Source organism: Epargyreus clarus, unplaced genomic scaffold (genome assembly GCF_041222505.1).
Source record: "Epargyreus clarus isolate Ecla_fem2 unplaced genomic scaffold, WU_Ecla_fem_2.2 ptg000007l, whole genome shotgun sequence".
NCBI classification, from domain to species: Eukaryota; Metazoa; Arthropoda; class Insecta; order Lepidoptera; family Hesperiidae; genus Epargyreus; species Epargyreus clarus.
The window spans coordinates 14,889,861-14,915,038 of NW_027332215.1; the positions used below are offsets into that span (position 1 = coordinate 14,889,861).

General features: G+C 34.0%; 2 protein-coding genes across 6 annotated transcripts in view; one reads left to right on the forward strand and one right to left on the reverse strand.

The window, feature by feature from the left end:
• Positions 1–55: 55 nt before the first annotated feature.
• LOC140743502 (solute carrier family 35 member C2) lies at positions 56–14,662 on the reverse strand. The gene is made up of 5 exons (XM_073074817.1): positions 14,277–14,662; positions 12,638–12,925; positions 8,196–8,448; positions 5,087–5,253; positions 56–4,750 (listed from the first exon to the last, which is right to left on the reverse strand). Exons 1-5 carry the CDS (start codon positions 14,460–14,462, stop codon positions 4,430–4,432), a joined length of 1,215 nt encoding a protein of 404 aa, XP_072930918.1. The 5' UTR covers positions 14,463–14,662; the 3' UTR covers positions 56–4,429.
• Positions 14,663–15,789: 1,127 nt separating this feature from the next.
• Mical (Molecule interacting with CasL) overlaps positions 15,790–25,178 on the forward strand; it is a 44,766-nt gene continuing 35,377 nt past the window's right edge. For 4 of the 5 annotated variants that reach the window (XM_073074819.1, XM_073074821.1, XM_073074822.1 and 1 more), the window contains exons 1-2: positions 15,790–15,891; positions 22,464–22,648. In XM_073074819.1, the coding sequence (XP_072930920.1) occupies positions 22,472–22,648 (177 nt within the window). In that variant the 5' untranslated portion in view covers positions 15,790–15,891; positions 22,464–22,471. Of the gene's footprint in view, positions 15,892–15,912; positions 16,137–22,463; positions 22,649–25,178 lie in introns of those variants that run through there. The other variant, XM_073074820.1, reaches the window with a different exon arrangement.

The window sequence follows — 25,178 nt, forward strand, 5'->3', positions numbered from 1 at the left end:
GAGGTTATGCTTAGGAAAATCTAAATGTAACAAATATACAATGACAAGTCAGGCATAATTTTTATTTACGTTTAATATGGAAATTAGACATACAACTTTTAAGTCATGCACATGGTTGAATATTAAACAAAAGGTACTCATAATTCGAGACATAAAAAGTAAACAAATAGATGTTAAAATCATTTTTGTATGTTACTATTATGACTGTAAGGGCATGCAACCGTAACGAGACTACACGTTCGCGTGTTTCTATAGAAAATTAGTATGAATAACGCCACAAGCTCTACAGAGCGGACGCCCGTACGTTGCTCATGCGCCTCATTTTTAAAATACACCCTTAGAAACATAATTGTCTTGCAACTTTTTTTTTTACGCGCGACGATAGTCAATTAGTTTATGTGATTTGTAGTGATCGGACACGAATCTCAAGAGCTATGGTAATGATAAGCATACGAAGAGTACGGCATATCTTTCGAATATGACGGAACTTCCACGCTTCGTTTTATGCCCCGATACAAATATTTTTAAGATTAAGCCAATTTCATTCAATGCTCCAATCATTCGTCGTATCATTTTAATTTATTTTGATTCTGGTAGTCATTCTGGTGTTGTTAACATTTTATATCCCGAATTGAGTGTCAGTGTATTTTAAAAATAAATTAACTTAACCTTATTTAATTTATTATAACATACTGCTTGTACTAAAAATTTAAAAATATATAATGTCCTACATATTTTATATGCTTATATTTACATTCATTCATAGCAAAAATATATTTCACACACACCTGTCGTATTGGATTTTGCTTATAAAAATAATTAGTCTATTTCGTACTTTATATTAAACGTATAACAAATTAACAGTGTTAAATAGAAAACAATAATAATCATTCTCATTAATATATTATCTTGTGTATAAAATCCTTATAAATAAAATTAAATACAAATTCTATCGATACATTATTAATACGGGTATAAATGCTATAGGAGTTACTGTCCTATTTTGGAAGAAAAAGGCAACTATTTTAAATGTTTATGGTAGCTTGTGCCATTGTAGCTGGCCATGTATATTTTGTGAATGCACTTTTCATAAATATAGAATATTATTATTGTCTTCTTTTCATAAAAAAAATATCCCTAATTTGAAGAAAAAAAATTACACCTTAATATGCCTATTTTTAAACAAAAATGTTACTTTACGTATATCTAGTAAACGAAGATCATTTTGCAAAAAATCGCGTATTTAAGCATGTTTATCACACAATGTCTGACTATTTCTCAAAAAAGGTAAAATGTTTATTATTGGTATATTAATAACTGTAACTTTGTTGTAATTTGTTTCGAAAATAATACACGTAAAGTAAAACGTACGTGTAAAAAAAATGAATCCATCGTTAAGTGTTAAAAGTACACAATCATGGGGAAATCACAGTCACACCTTGTTTTTATTAATTCTGTTATACATTATCTTATTACTTATGTAATTTAATGAGTCAATTTTTTTTCATATGTTCATGTTCAACAAATGGATACTATTTTTGAATGAGAACATGACTGACGAATGCATAAAAGTTTATAATTTATATAACAAGTCATAAAACATATTCTTAATCTCTAAGACACAATGTCCTTCCCATAAAGTATTATCTTGCCTGTAACTAACACTGTAATCTTTGATTATGAATTAAAAAGAGAGATGTAATTTTTTGTACTCAATGTCATTTAAGTAGATTTTCATATTAGTAGTGAATCATCAAGAAATATGGATTTCAGAGTTAAAAATATATGCTGCTAAGATTTTGAACAAGTAGGATGTCTCAAACATTTTTTATAAACAAGATCTACAAATTACACAATATTAAGGAATCGTAACGAATCTATTCACAGTGGAGCTACAATACGCGTATTTTCATACAATTTTCGTTTAATGTAATGCAGTTAGTAATATGATTCGCTTATAAATCACTGGGAATTATGTAGATGCGCATTGTTGTTAAGAATTTAAAACAATTTGTGAACAACCATTATACTTGCTAGCAGTAAATATTGCATTAATATGACAAACTTTGAAACGACAAGCTTGGTCAGTCTACCTGGTCTTTTTACGTCCGTCGGTATAAATTATGTAAAATACATTTTTGAATTACTTCAATTTCTTCCTAAAGATTTACGAGTAGAAGCGTAAAAACATACACGTTGTACGCAGTTCGTCACCAAATCGTAGAGGGTGAAAATATATTTCGGAAAAAGATACTATATCTAATTAAGTACATATCATAAAGAAAAAATAAATATCCCTACTATCTATTTAGAAATCCCGAAAAAAAACGCAAGAAATGAAATAGGAAACAAAAGGAAAAACATAATCCAATGGTAGCATTTATAGTACGGGATTTTAGTAATATCCCTTTGAATATTTTATACTAGCAGTATTCAGTAAAATTACGATTGTAGAGTACACACACGCACGCTAAAAACAAGGTAGACTTAACGTAAGCTTGGAGATGTAATGAAAAATGATTCTTGAATTTCAAAAAAATATATCTAATACATAGTTCTGGTTTTAGTTTGTTCCTATCCATATAATCTCATAAACATCAATAATTATATAAATAAAATATAAATTACAAATGAAATCAGATATAACAATTCTATATTTCCAAATAATTTTTTTTAGCTAATGACACGTATGTAAATTCATGGTACTCATATAAGCGCCTCTTGTTCATTAAAATTTTCTGCCATGTTCACAAGTTTTCCCGAGAAACTCGAAGAGCAAACTAGCTGCCGTAAGTAATATGCAACCTAATCAGAAGACATTTTTATTTTTGTAATAATGTTTTATTCTTTTAGCCATCTTATTCTTGCACTCGCGTTGTTGGTTAGGTTGCTTAGTAAATAAATATGTGTATTATGAAACCTGGCCAATTAATGATTCCCATATAGATATTTTTAAAAAAATCAATAGCTTAGTGGTTAGAAACTCGGCCTCTCGATCGAGACCATCTCCGGCATACGCTTGGCCGGCGAGGTAAACTTAGGTGTCTTAAACGAGGTGCCTTTAACGCCACACACTCGGCAAGAAAACCAGTGTCCAGAAGGAGAACAGTATGTTAGAAAGAGACAGACGATGAAAATAGAGTGTACATTTTTTAATTCGTAACAAGGTTTTTATAACATTATAATATACGCCTTTTACGATATTGATGCACCGGCAGCTAGCGTGCTCCCCGGCTTTACCGGATCACTCGTTTATAATTAAATATGTATAGCAATACAAATATATCACATGCTTATTTTACTTTAATATTAATAACATTGTACAATTGTATAATTCAAAAGTTTCATTTCCCACGTTAGTGATAAAATTTTTACGAAATTACTTTATAATCTGTTTTTGAAAAGCTGTTCTTCATTGCTTGCTTCATAATATTTCCTATTTTATGTTAAAGCCAGTATGTAAAGCTGTTTATGATTCGTGTGACAACAAAAATATGACTTGTTTGGGTGAAAATGGTTCTACATTTCGTATGAGCCTGTTAAGTGATACATATATACCTATTTAATTTATTTATAACTATTGAAAAATGCATGTAATTTAATAACACCTACAAATAACTTCTTTGGTTTAATATTAACAAGTAGTTAATGCCCTACTATATAAGAGCCATAATAATTAATCTTTCATTCACTCATTGTCGCGTAAAAAAGTCTACCTTATATAAAATGTTTTGGTCCAATATTTTCTCTATATGTTTCCTTACATTTAAATGCTTTTGAATATAAACGTTTCCTTACATGCAATTGATATTTAAGGATTATATAAAGAATACATGAAGTTATTTTCTAGAATGTGAGGACTAATACAACAAGGTTTTTAAAGAAGGTATACTGTAGTCTGTAATAGTTAACATAAAGTGTTTTAAAAACATCTAAAACATGACATGAAAAATTGGAAGTACTCGTAAATTATTGGTTTTCGAAATATGACTATGTTTTTCAAACGTTATTTCTCTACTTATATACATTTCAGATAAATTTTTAATAGATATAATAAATGGAATGTTAATATAATCACTAAAAGTAGGTATAAATTTGAGAAGCACAGTATACGGTAGTACGGTACCGATATATTACTAAGGATAATATGAACTTTCCTTCTCGTTGCCAAAATATTCCCAAATTCGTCCCGGCTCTTCTTTGTCTTACATAAATAGTCAAATATTTTTAAACAACATCAAGCGATAATCAGTAGCTAGCCTATAAATGAAAAAGATCACGTTATAAATGCTTAAATTCGAAGCATATAGACACACAAAAACAGATACACTTATAATAAAGAAAACATAACTCCTGTAATAAGAACGCGAGGAACGAATGTCACTAAAATAAAGGAATTACTTTAACAAAGGAAGACAACTGCGATCATTTATCGGGTCTCCCCCCTCCTCTGCAGCACTTCGAAGAGGATGACGCTGGTGTCCACATCGCTCTCCTCGCTCTGCCACTTCTGTTCCTCGAGGAGCGGCTCGTCCGACTCCCCCTTCTGCTTCGGGGTGCGTTTGATAGGGATACTATCGAACCCTTCCGACTCGAGCGCCCGAACGGAGCCCACGACCGCCTTGATCACCAACACCTTGTGCACGATGTGCCCGATGATGCCCAGCAGGCACAGCACCAGGCCGGCCACGTTGATCGGGCTCAGCTGGTCGCCGCTCACCTCCACTGCTAACACTAGGATACACATTTCCTGGAAACATGTTAAGACAACTTATTTAATAACAGATAACTACAATATTCTCGCTCACATATCATGTTATTGAAAAATAAAGAAAAAAGTTTAATAAATGTAATTCATTCATCAATAAATGAAACAGCTATAAAACCGAATACATGTATCATATGGTATTAATTTATATAATATTAATTTCAAAATATAGTGCTGCACGTGGTAATTTACGAGTATCACCTAACCACAGTACAAATATAACTTTTATGACATGAGTATTCTCAATTGAAATATGGTTCTATCATATTAATTATATATACAAAATTATATTATAAAATAACATTATAAGAAACCAACCTTGAATATACCCGCTATGGATAAAGTGAGACTAGATGTGTATGTGACGACTAGGAACTCGCTGATCTCCATGGCGAAGGCGATGGTGGCGCCCACCGACACCTTCAGCAGCGTCGGCAGCAGCGCCTCGCGCGGCAGCGACTGCAGGTACTCGAAACAATCCGTACCTGAAATGTTATTTCAAATTCATTACCATATTCATCTGAACCATCACTAGAACTAACTATGAAGGTGATAGAACCCTATGTGGTTCGACTCCGGCGGCAACACTGGAACACTTATTTTTGCCTCATAACAGAAGCGTTAAGCGCTGCTGTGTTCTGGTTTGAAGGGTGTGGTAAGGAAGACATACTTTACCGAGGCGTTACACCTTCGTCCTCAGAGGGTAGCGGTGCATCTATGGCCGACCTCAGGTAGGAATACCTAAACCTATCTAGGGTTGATTACAGATGTCCATGGGCGGCAGTTGTCACTTAATATTAGGTGGACTGCCTGCTCGTCTGCTACTCTCATATTATATAAAAAATAATAAATCTCAAAATGTACTAATACATACTATATTTTCACCTTAAAAGAAAATCACAATATTTTTTATTTACTCTTTTATTTTAATTGAGTCTATAAACCAGCCTACTAGGATACAGTGATAACGAATAGTCTAATAGAACCGACATTATTTTGATAGATATCCTAAAGAGAAAAAAATTATCGCGAAGAAACCTACACGCCTGGGTTATTTAAAATAAAGCTTGTCAAAGGTGTGTGAAGGGTAATCCAATCTAACGCGCACTAGGCCAGAATATTAGATTGTGGCCTAAACGAAGAGAACAACCTTGGAGGCCCAGCTGTAGGACAGCAATGAAGTGACGCCAGATTTAATATTTTAGGAACCATAATTTTTACTAAAGTCTATATGATATAACTACATGATTTTGACGTGCCAGCTTAACGTAGGTAACCCTACATCTGTCCCTGTAGTTCCGGGACTAGAATAGGGCTACGGCATCCCCTGCCTGTCGTAAGAGGCGACAAAAAGGGGGCTTCCGGGGTTGCGGGCGGCAAGAGTGGGGGCTTGAACCGTCCAGTAAGCGACGGGAAGGACGGCGGTATGTGTGGTCGCATACCGTCGTGAACACCAGATGGTGTGGGAGGAGCGAAAACTGCTCTGCCAGGGCAGAAATCGGGGTATCGCGCTTGGAGGACTCCGGTTGCGTTCCGTCGGAGATCCCGGAGTTCTCCAACAAGCGTTGAGGACGGCCACGGGGGGGGGGGGGTTTAGTGCGGTAAAAATCCCACATAACCCGGCGTAGCTCCCACGTCGTCGTCCCTTTTGAAGGTTTCCCCCTCGTTAAGAAAAAAAAAGGTAACCCTACATCAGGTAAAACTAGATAAGATCCGGTAGCTGAATATGTGGTAACTTGTACATGTAAATGTACAGTAATGTGCTTGAATTTTACCTAACCTAACAACCTAATGTATTAAATAGGATTCATAAGTATCATATCATTATTCATCACTTCATTTATCACGGTTCAGTGCAGTTTCAAGTTATTTTATTCTCAAAGTATCTTATTGAATTTTCATGGGGATATCATGTTCAATATATCAGTCTAAATTGTTTCCAATTCAATTCACATGGTTGTGATAAATAAACATGATATGTCTTTTCATGTTACCTTCATGTGTTCATAGCGTTGACGAAAATAACATTAATATCCAGACGCTATTATTGATGTCGAAAACAATAGAAAATCGATGGTTACCATGACTATGCACTCATCCGTCCTCTACAGTCTAGACGTAACACGAGAAGTGGTCTAGGTGTATAAATAGAAATTGAAGCGTGGGACGACAAGATAACACCCATTCTCTAAATTATTTGTAATGTTTGTTCAAACATAGGTAGTAAAATATAAATAGTATAGTATACAAGTAATATATAATTAGCAGACGAGCATACAGTCTACCTGATGTTAAGTAGTTACTGTCGTCCATGGACTTTTTCAACCAACCCCAGACAAGACCAGATTCCACCCAAACACAGCAGGGCTTAAAGTGTTAAGCCGCTGCAACTATTTCTGACTAATAACAGCAGTGCCTATCATCGGACAGAAATAGGTGTAGTCGTGCTACCGCCGGAGTCGAACCGCAGAGGTTTCTATCACATTTAGATATTTGTTTTAATTTGTGTGGACTTACAAATAAACTACATTTAAATAAATATACGAGGTTTCGTATTACGTAAGCACGCGTATTTACAACATACGTATTCCTTGACAGTAACGGCGTATAAAGAGCCATTGAAGAGAGCATACAAGGGAATAAATTACTGTATGTGATTATGAGATCAAATTATTAGTTATCTTTATATTTCAACTAAATGGTACTTTGTCTCGCACCACAGATTTGCACAAACATTTATATAAACTCATATTTTAAATATTAGCTTACGTATAAGTTACATTGAAAAATAATAATATTCTGAAAATCGGCAAACTGAAAATACCAAGCACGTATGTACGTTAATTTTTTGGAAGCTTTGTATTTATTTGAAGTATTTTCAGTTGACTTAACCGTGAAGGAACACATCGCGAGGCAACACACACCCCTGAGAGGTTTGTTAAAGTCTCAATTGTGTGTGAAGTCTATCGATCACACTTAACCAGTTAGACCGAATGAAATCTTAACATTCCAAGAGGTACCACGTGCGCAGTAGGACAAGAATGTATTGAAGATAAGATACCAAATGCATCACATACGTGCAATGTGCATGTATGCGTATGCAGATGGGTGGCGTGCTGAGTGTGGTCCGCCTTGGGTGGCACCGTTTGAAGATTAGCAAAATCAGCATTTTTATATTTACAATGTATATTTTATACATAGAGCTTTAAAATTTGCATCTCTGGGATAGGATAGGGATAGGATTTTTTTATTGAACATCTCAGTGGTCCCGTACAAAATTCAGAGACGGTGTAGTCCTGAAAACTTTTTTCTTCAGTCACCTATTATTTAATACGGGACGGTAAACAATACCACGCTACGTGGCAATCTATATCGTATACAAATAAAGTCTATTTAAACATGTGAATAACGCAAATCAAACACAAACCTTCAAACATGATAACGAAGGGGAGCAGCGAGAGGAACATCCAGGGTTGCACGTGGAACACCATATCGATGGGGTTGTGGAGCCCCAGCTTGGACTTCTGCATGAGCAGCTGCGCGAAGGTCCAGCGCACGCCCGCCGCGAACGACGCCAGCAGCAGGAAGTTGAACCCGAGGAAGTTGAACTGCGTCGCCTTGTACGTGAACATTATCAGCCCGGCCGCTATCATTATCACGATGCCGACCAGCGACCACGACTGAAAACACCGTATCATTAGCGATCTGTACGTACATATTTAGTTATGCTATATGATATTTTGTATGCTTCTAAATACGAAAGTTTAAAGGAGGTATACCCTCTGTGAATCGACACCGGTGGCATTACCGCCTCACCTATTTCTGCCTAATAACAGCAGTTTCAATACCTCAGACAGGAATCTTATCTCATTTGGGGTGTAACCCACCCCAATGATGTCCATGGGTGACAGCAGCTAGTTATAACCAGGTGGACTGTATGGTCGTCTGCTATTTCTATTTTAATAGTATTGTCTAGAAAGGAACTAATGACATCAGTGGCCACGGGGTGATGTTTTTATTTTTTATGTATCATTTACAAATGAGGCAACAATAAAACTGGGATCCGGCACTAAAATTAATCGCGGTGACGAGTTATAATAAATAATATACCTAAATTAATTATGTATTAAGATTATACGACTATAAAACCTTACAACTACGTAAACATTTTTTTTTTCGAAAATTAGCATTTTGAACACGTAGGTCCATGTTTCCTGAATGCTAACTTTTTCAATTTACGTCTGTATAGAGATCATGTAGGGGTCGAGCCCGTATATTGTATAATATTTTGAAGATATTATGCGCATATATCATTTTTAGGTAGATCTACGGAGCAGGCAGCATAACAATTTATTGCAAGCAAAGCCACAGCGAGCCGTAAAGACTGAATAAAACATTTAAATTCATTATAAAATACTTATAACCTATATTTCTAGAAAAACTCGTCAATGTAAGCATATCAAGATGACCGAACGAACAGCCACCTAACGGTTCCAAAAATACCGTTAGTATAAACCGTCAATAATTCTACAAAAACTATGTTTCCTTAACAAAATTATTTTAATATTCGCTTTTGATTCCAATAGTCGAATTTCATAAGGTACAGTCAGATATAAAAGTAGAACTGATCCAAATATCTAAACTACCTATAGGTATATCATTAATAATTATAGAAAAATATTCAGAAAATAAGTGATGGTTACTGCGACATAGAAATCAATAACCTCCTCGAACATGGTTATCTGTACTGAGATAGCATATTATAAACTAAGTTGCAATAATATATCTGCACCATTACTTATGTGTTGATATGTACAAACCAGCGCAAGCTTCGCTTCTATCGCCCGTAAAGTTTATACGAAGATCTGCCCACGTATAGTGTAAGCTGATATTAGACCAATGCAATAAGCACATCCATATAGAAAGATAATTCGCCACTGCCATGGAGGTCGGAACCAAGATATAAGCATAATAACCATAAACACAATATCAAATACTCATTCAGCAATGCGATAATACATAAAGTGATACCGTGAAGGCAAGGAGGATTGCACAACAAAATGTTTTAGATACTTTATACCGCGCAGCACTACTGTAGTATTTTATTTGAAGGCCGAAGATTTTGCTGATGATATAAAATTAATGGTAGCAATGACACATACTGGAAAGATTTTAAAACTCCGGTGATGGTAGATCTTATAATATATATAAAAGTGGTACTCTTATCCAGAAGAGGTCCTAAATTAGTCTTTATTTGTAAAATATCTTTATACATATTGTAGATGTCCATAAATTGCACTTAAGATAAATATAAGATGTTAGGTAGCAGTTGGCAGGTGATATGTTTATAAAAAGACTGCTAAAAACACAAATGTACGTGGAAAGATCATAAATTTACATAGAAAAACGCAAAACAAAATACGTATGCAATAGCAGTATAGACATTATAGCTATAAGCAAAATGCTTCGTGAACAAAACAATCGCCTTAATATGTTTTCGTTGCGGATATTTCATGATAAAGAGATCCCATGAGAAGTGTGAAAATTTTACTTAAATGTTTCTCAATTGTCTATTTGTAATGCAGATATGTAAATCCATTGTTTTTTTAAGACTTCAAAAAATCAGGGTCCGTATTCCACCGCTATCCATGTATGTACTCGTATGTAAGTTTGTAGTTTGTACGTCCGCGACTTTATCAAAAACTATTAACCTCATTTAGATAGGGTTGTGGTAATTCTAGAAAAATCAAATATAACAGAAAGGTACATTGCTATTGGTAACCACGAGTAATTCATTTTCTATGTTTAATGACAATTCCGATCCTTAAATTATTTGATTTTGTATTGAAATGATTATTAGCACCGTCATTTTATCACATTTTTATGATAATTTGCTTGAAAGGAGCAATTATCTCAGCTCAAGGTAATCGAACAGTATTTCTCTTTCAAGTAGAGTGACCTACGGTTGAATAGTGTTCCTTCTGTGTATACTTTAGTATAATAAATTATATTTTATTTGAGAATGATACCGCTGAAATAAAATTACTTCGCTGTTAAGAAAATGATAGCAGAATTAATACCTATATAGATTACGCAATGGCAATAAAGATAACCACGCCTACACCATTCGAAAAGTAATACAATTATGGTATTGGGTGTTATATACACCCGTTATTCTTATTCAATGGGTTCAATTTTTTCCAAAGATCGAAATTTGACAATTTCTGCCTGCTAGAAATAGTTAGCGTAATTAAAAATTTAAGTCCCTAGTAGTGATTCCAATATATGATTTGTGATGTTAGTAATTAATCATCATGAAGTACTGACACATTTCGGAAAATGCGTTAACATTCAGAATATATTTGAACATGGACCTCTCAAGAAAGGTCTGAAATACTATCATATACTAATATTCGAAAAATCGCGCCAGTGACCGCCATAGCCAGTCGCTGACGACCGTCGCCGCAAGTCGTCAGTGACCGACGACACGATCGCCGACGACGGTTCGCAACACAGCAACTATATTCGTCTAGCGGTGTTTATAGTATGCTAGTATGTAGTAGCACTAGCATGATAGCATCCAATCTTCCTCTTGGGTAGATTCAGTGAATTTCCTTGTAAACGACAACGATGCCGTGAAGCGTGAAATTAGAAGTCATTTGTTCTGATAAACAGCGGCCTATCTTGTTAACGGAAGTGGTGTAACGTTACAAGATCGAAACTGTCATGTGTTCCGAATCCGACTGTTGGTAAATGTCGATAAGCGTCGAATTTGAATGGGTACTTGAGTACCATGAGTTTTGTGAACAGAAGAGAAGTAAAGAAAAGAGGAGAAGTCGTTTGAATTAAAATTACTCCTTGATTTGTATAAAGTTGAACTGAAATTCACTTAAGCGAATTCATATATTAAATAGATGATAACGCTAGATGCGCTTTTTGTCCTATTACTACTTTCCAGTAGTTTTCAAGTACTATTTGATATTTTAAGCAGTTAAGTACGAATATTCAACCTATTAAATATAATTACGATAGCAGCCTCTTAAATATATTACAAAAGCAACATCTATTAAAGCACTTTCAGCTTTGATAGCAGAAGAAACTTATTTATTTTCGCTTCACAATATACAATGTATGTATATTATGTAAGTATGTAATCAATAATAATAATATATACTTTATTGTACCCATAATATGAAATAATAAAGAAAACATACAAATATTAAACAATACAATAGGCGGCAATACAATAATCAATGTATATTGATAAATCGCAGCTTATCCCCTCTGCGCATATCCTGTCGCGTTACACCACTTTGTATGTATATTGGACGTGCAGCAATTTATCTCATTGCCACTTGCATCCGTATCAGTACACCTTACATTACTTCCGTCATATTCAACTACACATCAAATTTGTTCAGACTAATTGACCCTTATCTTTACACTCTATCTTTATATAATGGTTTTGGCTATAAGAATACTAATGTATAACAGATATTTAAAATATCAATCACTTGAAAATATGAAAACAACCATTATAATACTAGTTTAATTCAAATATTTTAGTAATTTGCTCCTAAAATTCTTGCAATGGGATTGCCCATGTCTCCATCTTAGCTAATTTTTAAGGCATGTTTACATACATGTCTATGATAGTGATATTAAGCCCTTTTAAAACGAACTTTGCATATGAGTCTTGCAAGAAAGTGTCTTTTGAGAATGTCAATTTCCAAGATGTTCCATTGTTCCCTTATTTTCCAGTACAACCCACTGCAAGTCTCAAACCATCTTACCAACTCCAAATACCTGTGGATTCACGGCTATATACCAAGTACACTAAAAGGTAAAATAAAAAAATATTCCACTCACCTTTTTCTCCAGTCCAAGAAGAATAGCAAATCCAAGTATAAAGATAATAGTGGTGGATTTAGTCATAGTATACAGAGATATTGTGACAAGTTCAAGGCCCCAGTTAGAGAATCCCACATCAATGCCACTCGCTATGCCAGTGGGTCCCACTGAGCGCAGGCATGTGAAGAATGGCAGCACTAACTGTGGTGTTCCCGTGATGAGGTACAGCACTAAACGCACCAGCACTGATAGTAACCACTTTACTATCAAGTGATAAATCACCACAGTCAATGGATAGTGGAAATCCTGAAAGAGTGTTACTAGTGAGTGTGAAAAATAATTATAGTTTAAAAACTAAAAACCACGCTAAAATCGCACAAGGAAAATCGTTATTCCTGATGAGGAGAATGGGATAAAATTATTAAAATTGTGTATTGTCATGGGTTCATGATAATTGTTCATAATTTTAAATGAGTTGAACCGTTCAAAGTGCGTAAAAATAGAGTTCAAAGCTTCCATTACAGACCTAAATACATACATAAATACAAGCCTAACTAATAAAAGTGTAGTAATGAAGTTTATTGTAATTTATGGAAGTAGAAGTCCATGGTCTTCTCCAGTAGTATAATATAATATATGTGTAACTATATAGCTTATTTGCCCTAACAATACTGCACAATGTAATTCACACTGCCAGAGGAGTGAACTACATTCTAAACCCCTAACCCTTAAAGAGGAGACCCATACTTTGAAGTTGCCAAGCTTTGGAGGATTTCGTAAATCTTAGTATTATGAGGAATTTTAAGTATTGTCATCAGGTGAATCACTGCCTTGAAATTAAGTAGCATAATGTTATAATTGGCCATAGGTTGTACATTAAATTTTGTAATGTTTCCCATGTGGTCTGATTATATTGGAACAAATAAATTAAACTCCACAGTTTGTATCAAAGATGGAAGATCTATACAAATATAGAATGTATAAACGGACAGTAATTTTAAATTATAAGGTCATCTTTTACTTTTTATTTCCAGTAAAATCCTCACAAATTTGCTTCACAATACTGTAGAAACAATGATTATTTTAATTGTTCTTAATGTACTGTGGAAATTACTAAAGCAAGGTCAAGCTATATTTCTGGTTCTAATCAAACATTTCTAAGTTTTTATATAATTTCAAAAAAAGTTTTTTTTAACAATACTGTTGATACTTAATGTAGCCTGGTTATAGTTTTTTACCAGTCCAAAAATATTCTTAAATGCAGAACCATTATCAGTATTAAGTGTGTATATACATTTTCTAAGATAAGCAGTTTATCTGTATCATAATGAAATCATGAATTATTTTGTTTAAAATTTACAATGCATATTATATTTTTGCAAGTGAGATCCACATGCACCATACACTATAATATGACGATATTATTTTCCCCCTTAGAGAGGGTCCTCTCTATGATAATGTTGATTAATGTTGAATAATGTTGCACTAGCATGATAGGTATGAATATCATTTGAAAATTATGATATAATTAAAATTATCGTGATGTACGGAAATTAATATTTAAACATGGGGAAATCCTGTGTAACGTAACAAGTAGTTCAAAACAATAAATAGTAGATAAATCCTAAAAGATAACCAGTGCAACAAAATTCCTTACCGTTAAAAGCCATCTCTGGTAAAACGTTAGGCCTATAGATAACGAAAAGTAGAGCAATATTAAGCCAAGGGATACGAGGCCTTTTTGGAAACATATGTCAGTTAATTTTCCCTTCGGTTTGCTTGTAAACACATCCTCTTCGGCGTCAGCTTTAGCAGACAGCTGTTCATATTTTGCGCCTGGCATGTCGAACACGATGTGACCGTTTATCTCTTAAAGCCTCACTCTGTAGCATAGCAGCTAGAAAATATCACCGCACTTGTTCTACAAATATTAAATAAATAAATTTTACAAAACAGCCGACCTAATACTAACACCTCACTAATGAACCTTCGCACAACCAAAGAGATTGAAGTAAAATGAAACATTTGTCAAGACGTCAGCTTCACTCGCTGGATAACAGACGTACAATATTATTGACATGTAACTTGTACTGACAGTATTATTGATGAGTACGATTTATTAAAAAAAAAGTTAAGTATAGATAAAGTATATACAATATATAAACATATAATATGAAAGAACCTACTTATTTTATTGTATTACGAATTCATAATTATTCTGTCAGAATTCATAATGCTTCTTATTCTATACGTATTAATGGAAACAACGCGTCTGATATAGTTATTTTAATGTTCACAATAAGGTTTGACGAAATGTGAACAAAATCCGTTCTTGTGACTTCGTGTGAACAAAAATTTAAGTCTGTCAGTCGTCGATCAGTAAAACTGCCGGTGAGAGCCGGCCTAAATGGAAACTGGCGCTGACAATATTTATATTGTCTGTGAAAGTGTGAACGTCTGCGATCAGGTTGTATACTGACACATTAGCGTAGTATTATTGCCATGCAATGAATTTCTTTTGCAATTCACCTGCGAAATATTATTGTTTCATACACATACTCTCAGAGTAATTAAGGACACATGTAGGAGTATGAAAGAATTTTAAATGATTTGCATTTATATCAAACTTCATGAATATTATGTTCATGAACTACAACGTTATGGACTCCTTAGTTCTCAAGGATACTAAATCATCTCCCATTTACTAAATTTTATTTTTCCTTTGACAGTAATTTTATTTTTATTGGATAAGGACCACTTAATGTCAAATTACTTCATTTCACAAAATATTAAATGGTACCTAAGTGTCACCACAGTATCCTGGAACTTGTATTGATATCCTGCAAAAAATGCACTAGCAACTAAATGACTGGTTTTAAAATATATTCCGGATAATGTGCAAATTGGATTAATTGGCAACATTAAAAGTATGTTGTATACCAATTTGTTGTTAAAATTACAACGCCATATATTCTATAAAATTATTGCCAATTTTATCTTTTCGAAATAAAACTTGTTATATTGGAAATTTTAAGCTTGTTTTGTGTACTCAGAAGCGTTTAAAGGAGTAATTAAAATTATAACGATTTTGTTATTTAAAGTATGTTCTATAATCTGTACCAAGATTAGGTTGACATTTTCGATTTCTGACAATCTTTAATTATCTGTGATGTCAAATAGCAACCGACAAGACAACCGATCATTGGTAAGCAAATGGCAATGGTTAATAAAGGAAGGGGAGTGTTGATATAGAATTTCCTTTGAGTTTTCAGGTCAGTATTTAATAAGTGTTTATATTATTTCGAAAATTAATTTGTTTTCATATTTTTTTTTATAAAAGAGGCGATTTTTTCAAACCAAGTTAAACTAAGCTGACACGTATCTACGTATAGTGAAATCACAATTGCGTTTTGTACAACAATACCAATGAAAAGAGAATAAAACTTAAATAGAGGAAATCCTCACTGTAATAAAGTGCTATAATCCCTGAAAGAACATTTGAAAAGCTCGGTGGGAGGTACGTGACTTCTTTGTTATAATTGTATCGTTAGAAAATTTTCTAAATATATATCCAGTACGTTCACCTATTTGTGTGTAACACTTATATTATGAGCGGGCTGAATACGGGCTAAATCAAAAGTGAGTGTTCTATTTATTACGTGCTGAACGAAATATGGGTGATTTTTAAAGTTGCTGTATAATTATATGTGTTAGACTGTAATATCAGGTAATGTTTTTTTAAAGGTAAATAACGTCAAACTGTGATGCTTCCGTTTTTATCTAACAGATCGTTTTTACATTAACCAAATCGTTTTACATGTTAATAATAATAAGTACAGTATCTAAATTAGTATAAAAAAATATTTTAATATTTAACTTTAGTGGTTACAAATTTGACAAAGTTGTAACCAATCACAGAATTTGCAGTTTTTTAATATAAAGCAACAACTGTGCTACAGGAGTGTGTATACAATGTTTTGTATATAAATATAACACACATGCAGGTGAAGTCCAGTTGGCAGTCAGCCAAAATTGTTTGTGGGCTGTAGGTATCTGTTCACTAGAACTCATTACTCAACGGTGTGAATTGGGAGGAGTGGAATAAAATTATTTTGTGCACAAATTATAGCCCACTGCAATAACAGTGCCACTCTAGCTTTTTATTGAAAAAGTCACATTTCATATTAATATAAGGACAACCAATATTTACATTGGAACTTGATATTTTACATTGAAGTAGATAAAGAAAGGAATTTCTATCCTTATCATATACTTATTAAGTGTATTATCTTCTAAGGTGGATGATTGTAATGTAAAAGTAAAAACAGTTTTTTAAAATGGTTTCCACTTTGTCCCTACAACCTTGAAATCCATGTAGGCCAGTAGTGCATCAACACAAATAAAACCAACATAATTATCCAAATGCCCTTAATTTATTTTACTCACTTATCTTGCCCCAGTTCTAGTTTCAATGAATATTTTTAATTGCATATCCTCATAGTTAAAGTTTTAGTTATTTGTATTTTACTTGTATGTATTGGTAAACTAAGTGTTAGAGTTTACAGGTATGTAGTTTAAAACCTCAACACAATACTACTATAGGGTCTATAAAAGACCAAGCAGGACCCTGCTTAATGTTTTTACTCTAAAGATGAACAACATTACATTAAACATTTAATTCAAATATACATACAAGTATATTTAAAAAAGTATTTCAATAATGCATAAATTTTGAAATGTGAAATGTGATTGTTTTTTTTAAATCATTCATTGTTTTTTGTACTTTGGAAATTGGTGATTAAAATCTAAAAACATAAAAAAGAGCCAGAAGTGGTTTCTGTGGCACCTTTCCCCCTAAGTTAATCATGCCCATTCACAGAATGTTTTTATAACATTTTGATATTCCATTTGTGATAGGATTTTCCAAATTCCTTACTTTAATTTAAAACTTTCTTTTTTACTGTTACTGAAGTTGATTTGCACTGTCATTACAATTTTTCTATTTATATATGTTTGTTTATTTCACTTCTTCACATATGCTATGCATATATTTCTTGTAAAATATCTTAATTGTCTCCTAATAATACATTTTAGTTAGTAGATAAAGTTCGTAATTTAGTACAAAGAATATTGTTTAGGTATTCTTTTACAGGTGTAACCCTTGCGAGATTGTTTGTTTTATTGCTCCCAGTAGGTCATTCTACAATCATTATTAGGTTAGTAGAATACTCGTAACATGCAACTGTTTTTCAGTTATTTCGGTCAGATTCAATGTGTTTTCTTTCGATCAAAGTTTATAGTTCAAAGGTCTTTTTACACCAAAAGTAAAAACTTGTGACCACAGCTACCGAACTTTTAAATACTTTTTGGTTGATCTTATGTATCTCTATATAGCTGGTTTCATGTATTATATATTGTAAATATTTTGCAAAGTTATGCTGTATTAGAGGGTCATTTTTGTTGGATGATATGTAGTGGAAGATTGAAAGATAAATAATTGATCTTAGTGATTACTACATTAATAACATGGTTGAATCTTTCCATGTGTGTGTGTGTCAAGCAATTTTGAATATCAGCTAGCCAGATTGGTTTCTAGTCTGTCTATATCTTAGCTCCTTTTTAATAGTGAAATATCAATGTTATTAGTGGACTTATTCAAATACTTTTATAAACTCCAATATTAATATTCTACAAACTCAATAGAAATTTATCTTTTTCACGACAGCGGAGGGTAATGTTTTCCGAGCGTATGTATGTGCGCACGTATGTCTCATTCTTTGGCACGCCCTGTAGACGAAATGGCATGACAGATTTAAATTTATGAGGTATCGTTGGATTCGTCTAAATTGTGGGAGAAACGTACCTAGGCTTTATTATTAAGCAGTCGGGTTTTTATTTTTATACTAATTCTCTAGTTGGTTTTGATATATTCGATTTCAGCTAGCTTATGACAAAGAGTGATGTTCGTCTTTTTATAAATATCGTAATATTAATTATAATTTTATTTCTAGTACTTCAAGTCCTAAATGTGTTTCCCCGCCGTTTATAATCTGCCGGCATTGGCGTGTCTACAAATTTGTCGCCCAGAAAATAGGTGGACGACAGAAAAAGAAAAGGTCTTCCAAATAAGAAGTTTTGCCGCCCACTAACATGTGCCGCGGGACAGATTTTAAGCCAACGACAGTCGTATCAGGCCCACGGAACCGACGATTTTAATACGGTGTAGATCGTAACTGATCAATGAGTTTAAGTAGCGTTGGAGCATCGGACGCGGTCGGTAGCATGGGTCACTGCTATTGTCTAAACTTCATGCGTGCTTCTGTGTATTCGAAGGCTTGTTCAGTCATCGTTTCCAGGTCATATGGGCAGTGTAAGATCATCTAGCAAGGATTGGCCGCTAACCCTTTCCTTATTAATAACGTCACCAATTTCCACTGGAGAGTGGTGGTTATGGCGACCATTCTAAATTGTAGGAAAAAGTCGCTTCTTTTTGCTACAATTTAGGTTGGTCGTGGCCAGGACGTTTGGCAATGGACTTAAAAACCGTTGTAACCTTTTATACGTGCTTAGTGTTTTTCATTTAACATTATAAAAAAATATATAAAATGGCCTGATCATAATATGTATAAGTTGCATTGCACTTCATTAAGTTGTTTGGGCTTTCTTATAATGTATAAGGCATTCTTATCTTTGTTATTCAAACCGGTTTTCTAGCAGGAATGTCTGTTACGCAGAGACCTCCTTTTAAGGGCTCAACGATTTGTATTGAATTCCTTACTGTTAACGATTTTCTATTATAGGTTATATTTATTGCCGTATTTAAACAAATGGAAGTTGTTTTTTATTGAACAAGCTCATAATACGATTAAGGTATAATAATTGCGATGGATACGAGAAGTTCCATTATGTGTAACATGTCCAGTATAGCGATATCATCATATTGTGAACGATACATTTTAATAATTTATTTATGTGTTACATGTCAACATTTTTGTCGAAGACGTTTATTTTATTTTTGCGAGGTTGTCATTTCATATCTCTTTATAGGCATAAGACACTAGAAATTTGAAGAATTCAATTTAGTTATAGTTAGGCGTAGAACTGAATGTGTTTAGCAGGTTGCGCAATTTACCAGTCTATAAGCTCGGCGTTCCGCATCACGCTCGAAGGAATGCATCGAAATGCCGGGGCAATTTCCGTCCCAGTAATAACCCTCTCCTTACAAACACCGGTAAACGAAATATTATGTTACAGAGATCTCGTTTCAGTTTGGTAAACATACTCGTTATGACACAAAATGTATTTCGCTTAACTACCTTATTTGGCTCTAAATTTAGCCGTAAACGTGACTAAAAGTTAGTTTGTAAGATGACGGCGTACCACCCATGCACGGGAAGTATGGTACGAAATGTTCAAAGTTCTATAAAGAAAAGTTCATTAAAATATTTTCTTCGGTGCTTTAAATTCCACAAAATGATGATAGTGTAAATGGTCCCTATTAAATTGCCCCTATACACGGTAAGAAAATAGCGGGTCAAAAGGAGGAGAGAGGATTTTGTTTCAAATTGTTTTATATGATAAATCGAAACCAGTAGCTTAGCCAATTACTTGGCTTATCGGATCAATTTAGTCATTCTCTATATCATTTTTTTTTGAGATCTTTAATAATTGGGCAAGTGCGAGTCAAACTCGCACACTGAGGATTCTGTACCACCAAATTTTCATTTATTTTTTATTTTAATACTTGTTGCTTTAGCAGCCATAGAAGCAAATGCATTGTGAAAATTTAAACTATTACGGTTCTAAAAGGAAAAGCGAAAAATAGCGACGCCTATTTATTTTCAAGCTTTATTTATTTTTAGTTTTTGTTGTTCGTGCGACCACTGCTATACATGCTCTGTAAACATTTAAAAGCATACTACTAAGTATATTACGACTTAAGAGATAGAGTTCTGTGATATACGGACAGGGTTTCGTTTTAATTCTTCGGGTATGTACCGTTAAACCTAGAAATACTAATATGGATTACTAGATACTTTATAATAGACCAATTAAATGTGTTATAATAATTGGAACCAATTAATGTTCATGTTACGTCTCTATTTATTTATCACAATTAAGAACTTTCAATTCACTTTTCGAACGTAAAGAAATTTAGTTAGTAACTTTCTCTTAATTATGAATTTAATCCGTAGAGTGCGCGTATTAATTTTTATCCATTTGAAATGAGACCTAGGTATGTACATAAGGAGTTATGTCCCTGTAGTTCTGGGATCAGAATAGGGCTACGGTATCCCCTGCCTGTCGTAAGAGGCGACTGAAAGGGAGCTTCCGGGGTTGCGGGCGGCAAGAGTGGGAGCTCGAACCGTCCGGCCAGCGACCCCAGGAATGAATGCGGTATGTGTGGTCGCATACCGTTGTGTATACCAGATGATGCGGGGAGCGGCAAACACCTTGGCGGAGCCCGACAGGGCAACGCGCTAAGAGGACTCCGGTTGCGATTCTTTTGAGATCCCGGAGTCCTTTTTGCAGCGCCGAGGTCGGCCACCTGGGGGTTTTAGTGCGATAATAATCCCATATAACTCTTGTGTCGCTCCCACGGCACCAGGTACCTTTGGATGTTCTCCCTTCGGTAACAAAAAAAAGTATATAAGGAGTTACTGTCCTGTTACTATCTTTAGATAATCTAAAATACTCTACTGATAAATCGTAAAGTAGTGCCTAATCTTGTGAATAACATGTGTTATCTGTATTAAATTAGCTTAGACTACAATGGTGGCTAAATTCGTTTTGTCGGAACGTCTAGGTACACGGCACGTCTGCCAGGCCTAGTTTCGAAGTAACTGGCAGACACGCTTCGTATTTACATCAAGCATTTTATTATACACCTTTTCCTATAGGGTCCTTTGATTTATGAATATTGAGTTAAGCCTAGTCCTTATATGAAGGCAGTTACAAAATTGATTGTTAATTATAAATTGTATTTTTTAATAAGTGTTGATGTTTAAGAGCACACTTTTTGTTTCATAAAAATACATTATAGCATTGATACAGATACGATATTTTAAGGTAAAGCATTAGTTCCACATTTAACGCGTGTAGAAATACACGATAATCCATAAAAACAGATGCATGCATGAACACAATAATGATTCATGTCCTTAAATTAAAACGCCATCTCACTGTTATTACTTAGATTGCTATACTTTGCGATTATATATTATTATTCTCTGTTCGTAATGAATTAAAATTTTGACCTCAGGTGTATGAATCATGCGATAATTTTTGTAATAGTTTTTAATAAAGGTATATTCATCGTTTCCCACGCTGCGAGTTGCTTGGACTCCGCGATACGCGCACTGTACCACCCAGTATATGCGTCAGCGGTCATTGCAAACACTCGTATTGTTTCAATTAAGGCTTCCGGAGCTCTTGTGACATGACTGAGATCATTACAGTCGTCGCCATCGCTGCATGTCACTTCAAATAATGCTATTCTCACTATTACCAACGTTTACAGCTATCGGTGTACCGTTTTGAAAACAGTGTACCGTGATACTTTTATGTTCAATTACATTTTGTTACGAGCTACAAAGTTTACTAACTTTTGAGACTTAAAATACTCATGTACCACTTGCCAATTAGACTATATACGTTTCTAGACCTGCCCGCCGGGTCTCTTTCGGAGATCGTTTGAAAGTGAACGTTTCACGGTCAGTAATAAAGCGCGTGCTCGTATAATTCGCATTAGTAAAAGATACTAATTCGCGCACACTTTCTGAATACTAACGGCTAAGTTAGTATAGCGAGAGAGGTGTTTTATTATATTTAATATTTGTTTCAGCCTCCAAAATGAATCGAGGTGGGCGCGTGGAGGCTACTCCTCCGGAGTGCGCGCTCGCTGCCGAAATGTTCGACCACTTCTGCTCGGCGGGAACTATGAAACAGATCCTGGCGCTTCATCGTGAGATATGCAACACACTTACACTGAGGCCAAATAGACTGCCCGATTTCTATCCCAAATTAAAGGTATGCAGCCATAACAAATAACACTAATAATATATTTAATTTTATAAATAGCTTCCACCTGCGTGTAGCCGATCCATTTAGTCATTTGGAAAAAAAGCACCCATGGTACGCTAAGAAATTTATGACTCGCAAAGAAATTTCATTTTAATAAACATTTCGACTATATTGTTAATCAAAAGAAACTGCCAAAAAATAATACACTTCCGTACGGAATCCAATAGAAACACGCTCATAATTTAAAAATGCTAGCCTTACTTTACTTTTGAACGACTAAAATAAAATTGTACCAATTTTCAAACGGATGCAGATAACAGTTACTTATTTAAATGTGACAAAATTATGTGTTTCTTAGTAGTGTATCTTAGAAACGGGCGTTTATTGTAACATGTATAATTGTATATAATTTTCTTTGTTTGCGTACAATAAAGTGTATTACTATTATAACGTAAGAATTTGACATATACTTTAACTTGTAATTGAAAACGAACGCTTGGATCCTGATGCATTAGTCGCACATACATATATAGCTACTTTATGTGTGTACACTCTTAGCCATCGTCTGACTGCAATGCATGCTATGTGTGGATTGATGATGATAATTTTAGATTAATAAATCATCCTATTTATTTAAATGTGTTTGTATCTTGCGTCCATTGCCGATTCAGGCGGTAGATATCTGAATTGATTAAATCAATGCCTCGTTCTAAAATAGAAAGTTTCGCAGCATTGTGAGTGAAAAATACAGCGATCGGTCTGCACACACGTCCGGCTATGCGTAAACAACTTCTTAAAAAATCTATTTGATTTGCATTCATTTGGCAAATTGCCATTGGGAACTAGGAGGATATTTCATGAATTCAAGCTATGGGCACTATTAGCGCTAGGCGCTTGAAAGATGGGATGACTCTGGATATTAATTCCGGCTTTGCAGTGACTGATTTCATAGGCTAGCGTTACAAAATTACTTGTTGCCGTGCGTGATTAAAAATACGAAGCATTTAGTAGATGACAGCGAAAGTTAATATTAAATGGCTCTTCAATAATACATACATTGATTACAAGTATCGATACCATTAATACCTGACCGTTCTTAACTCCGCATACCTGCATATGTAATCGTCGTAATGTGCTTTCGCATTGCTTCACTTATTCCTATTATTATCTATCGTATCTTATTATTATCCTATCATCTATTATAGTTGCAACTGTATACCTATATGCAATCTTGAATGAGTACACTTTTGGCTGTGCGTTAGAATGCATTTTTACTTTCATATAATATCTTCATTAGTAAAGTCCGAATAGATGAAGAGTTTAACAATCAGCACGTAGTTTAATTAAACCGAACAGGCAGGTAGGCATAAATAAAGATCTATTGCCTATTGAATTATTTAACTACACCTAAATTTAATTGAATTAAAATAGTATGTATTGTACAAATAATTAAGAAAATTAATTGATTGTCGTTTAAAAATGAATAATAATTATTATTTCTGTTTTCTGGTTTGAAAGATGTAGTAAGTTAGTAACTCTTACACTAGACATGTCAATAACCATGCTTATGTGGCCATAAAACTGCACTCCTGTTTGAGTCAATTTGAGATATTACTGATATTAGACTATGTTCGTTAGACTTTTCTATACTAATATACTAATATTATATTATTACAAAGAGGAAAACTTTGTTTGTTTGTTTGATTGTAATGAATAGGCTCAAAAACTACTGGACAGATTTTACAAATTTTTTCACCATTCGAAAGCTACATTATCCACGAGTAACATTGGCTATATGTTATATGATATGAAATATATTTGATAAATAGATTTTGAGGCGGTACAAAGTTTGCCGGGTCAGCTAGTCTTAAATAAATGAGAAAATATATTTCATTATTAATAATACTTCAACATTTTGCAAGTGCTCTCTACAGACTGGATGCTGCTATTGGCATTAGGTCTATTTTAATTACAATAATGTGTTGCTTTTGGCTATGTGATTCCCCTATGTTTAGAGTAGGTTCCTTTCATCAGTATTTATGAGAAATTAATTATATAATATTAAAATAGATTCGTACAGATAATTTTAATAAATATCTCGCGTGAAAAAAATTCAGAAAAAAGGTGGGCGTAGAAATCACGTGCTTGTATTTCGTACTATTACTCTATATGTAGGTGCTCGTACGTAATTGAAATGTTATCGTAATCGGTGCAGGCTTATCATAATCAGCAATATACGATTCTCTTTACTGCTTGTAATGAGTGCTTTTACGTAATTATTTCGTCGAAAGTTTGCACACACTTAGATGACATGAACAATGCAACAATATTTTAACTTTACATTTTGTATAGTTCGTAAAACTGCTAGTCCGCTCTGAATATAGAAATGAATCGCGTCGCCATAGCAAATTGTATGACTACACCTGTTCGCAACAGCTTCAGAGCGGACTAGCAGTTTGGCGCGGCCTATACGAATGTAAAAAGATTTTCGTTGAAGTATAGCAAAATAATTAAAACTTACGTATATCCGTATTTA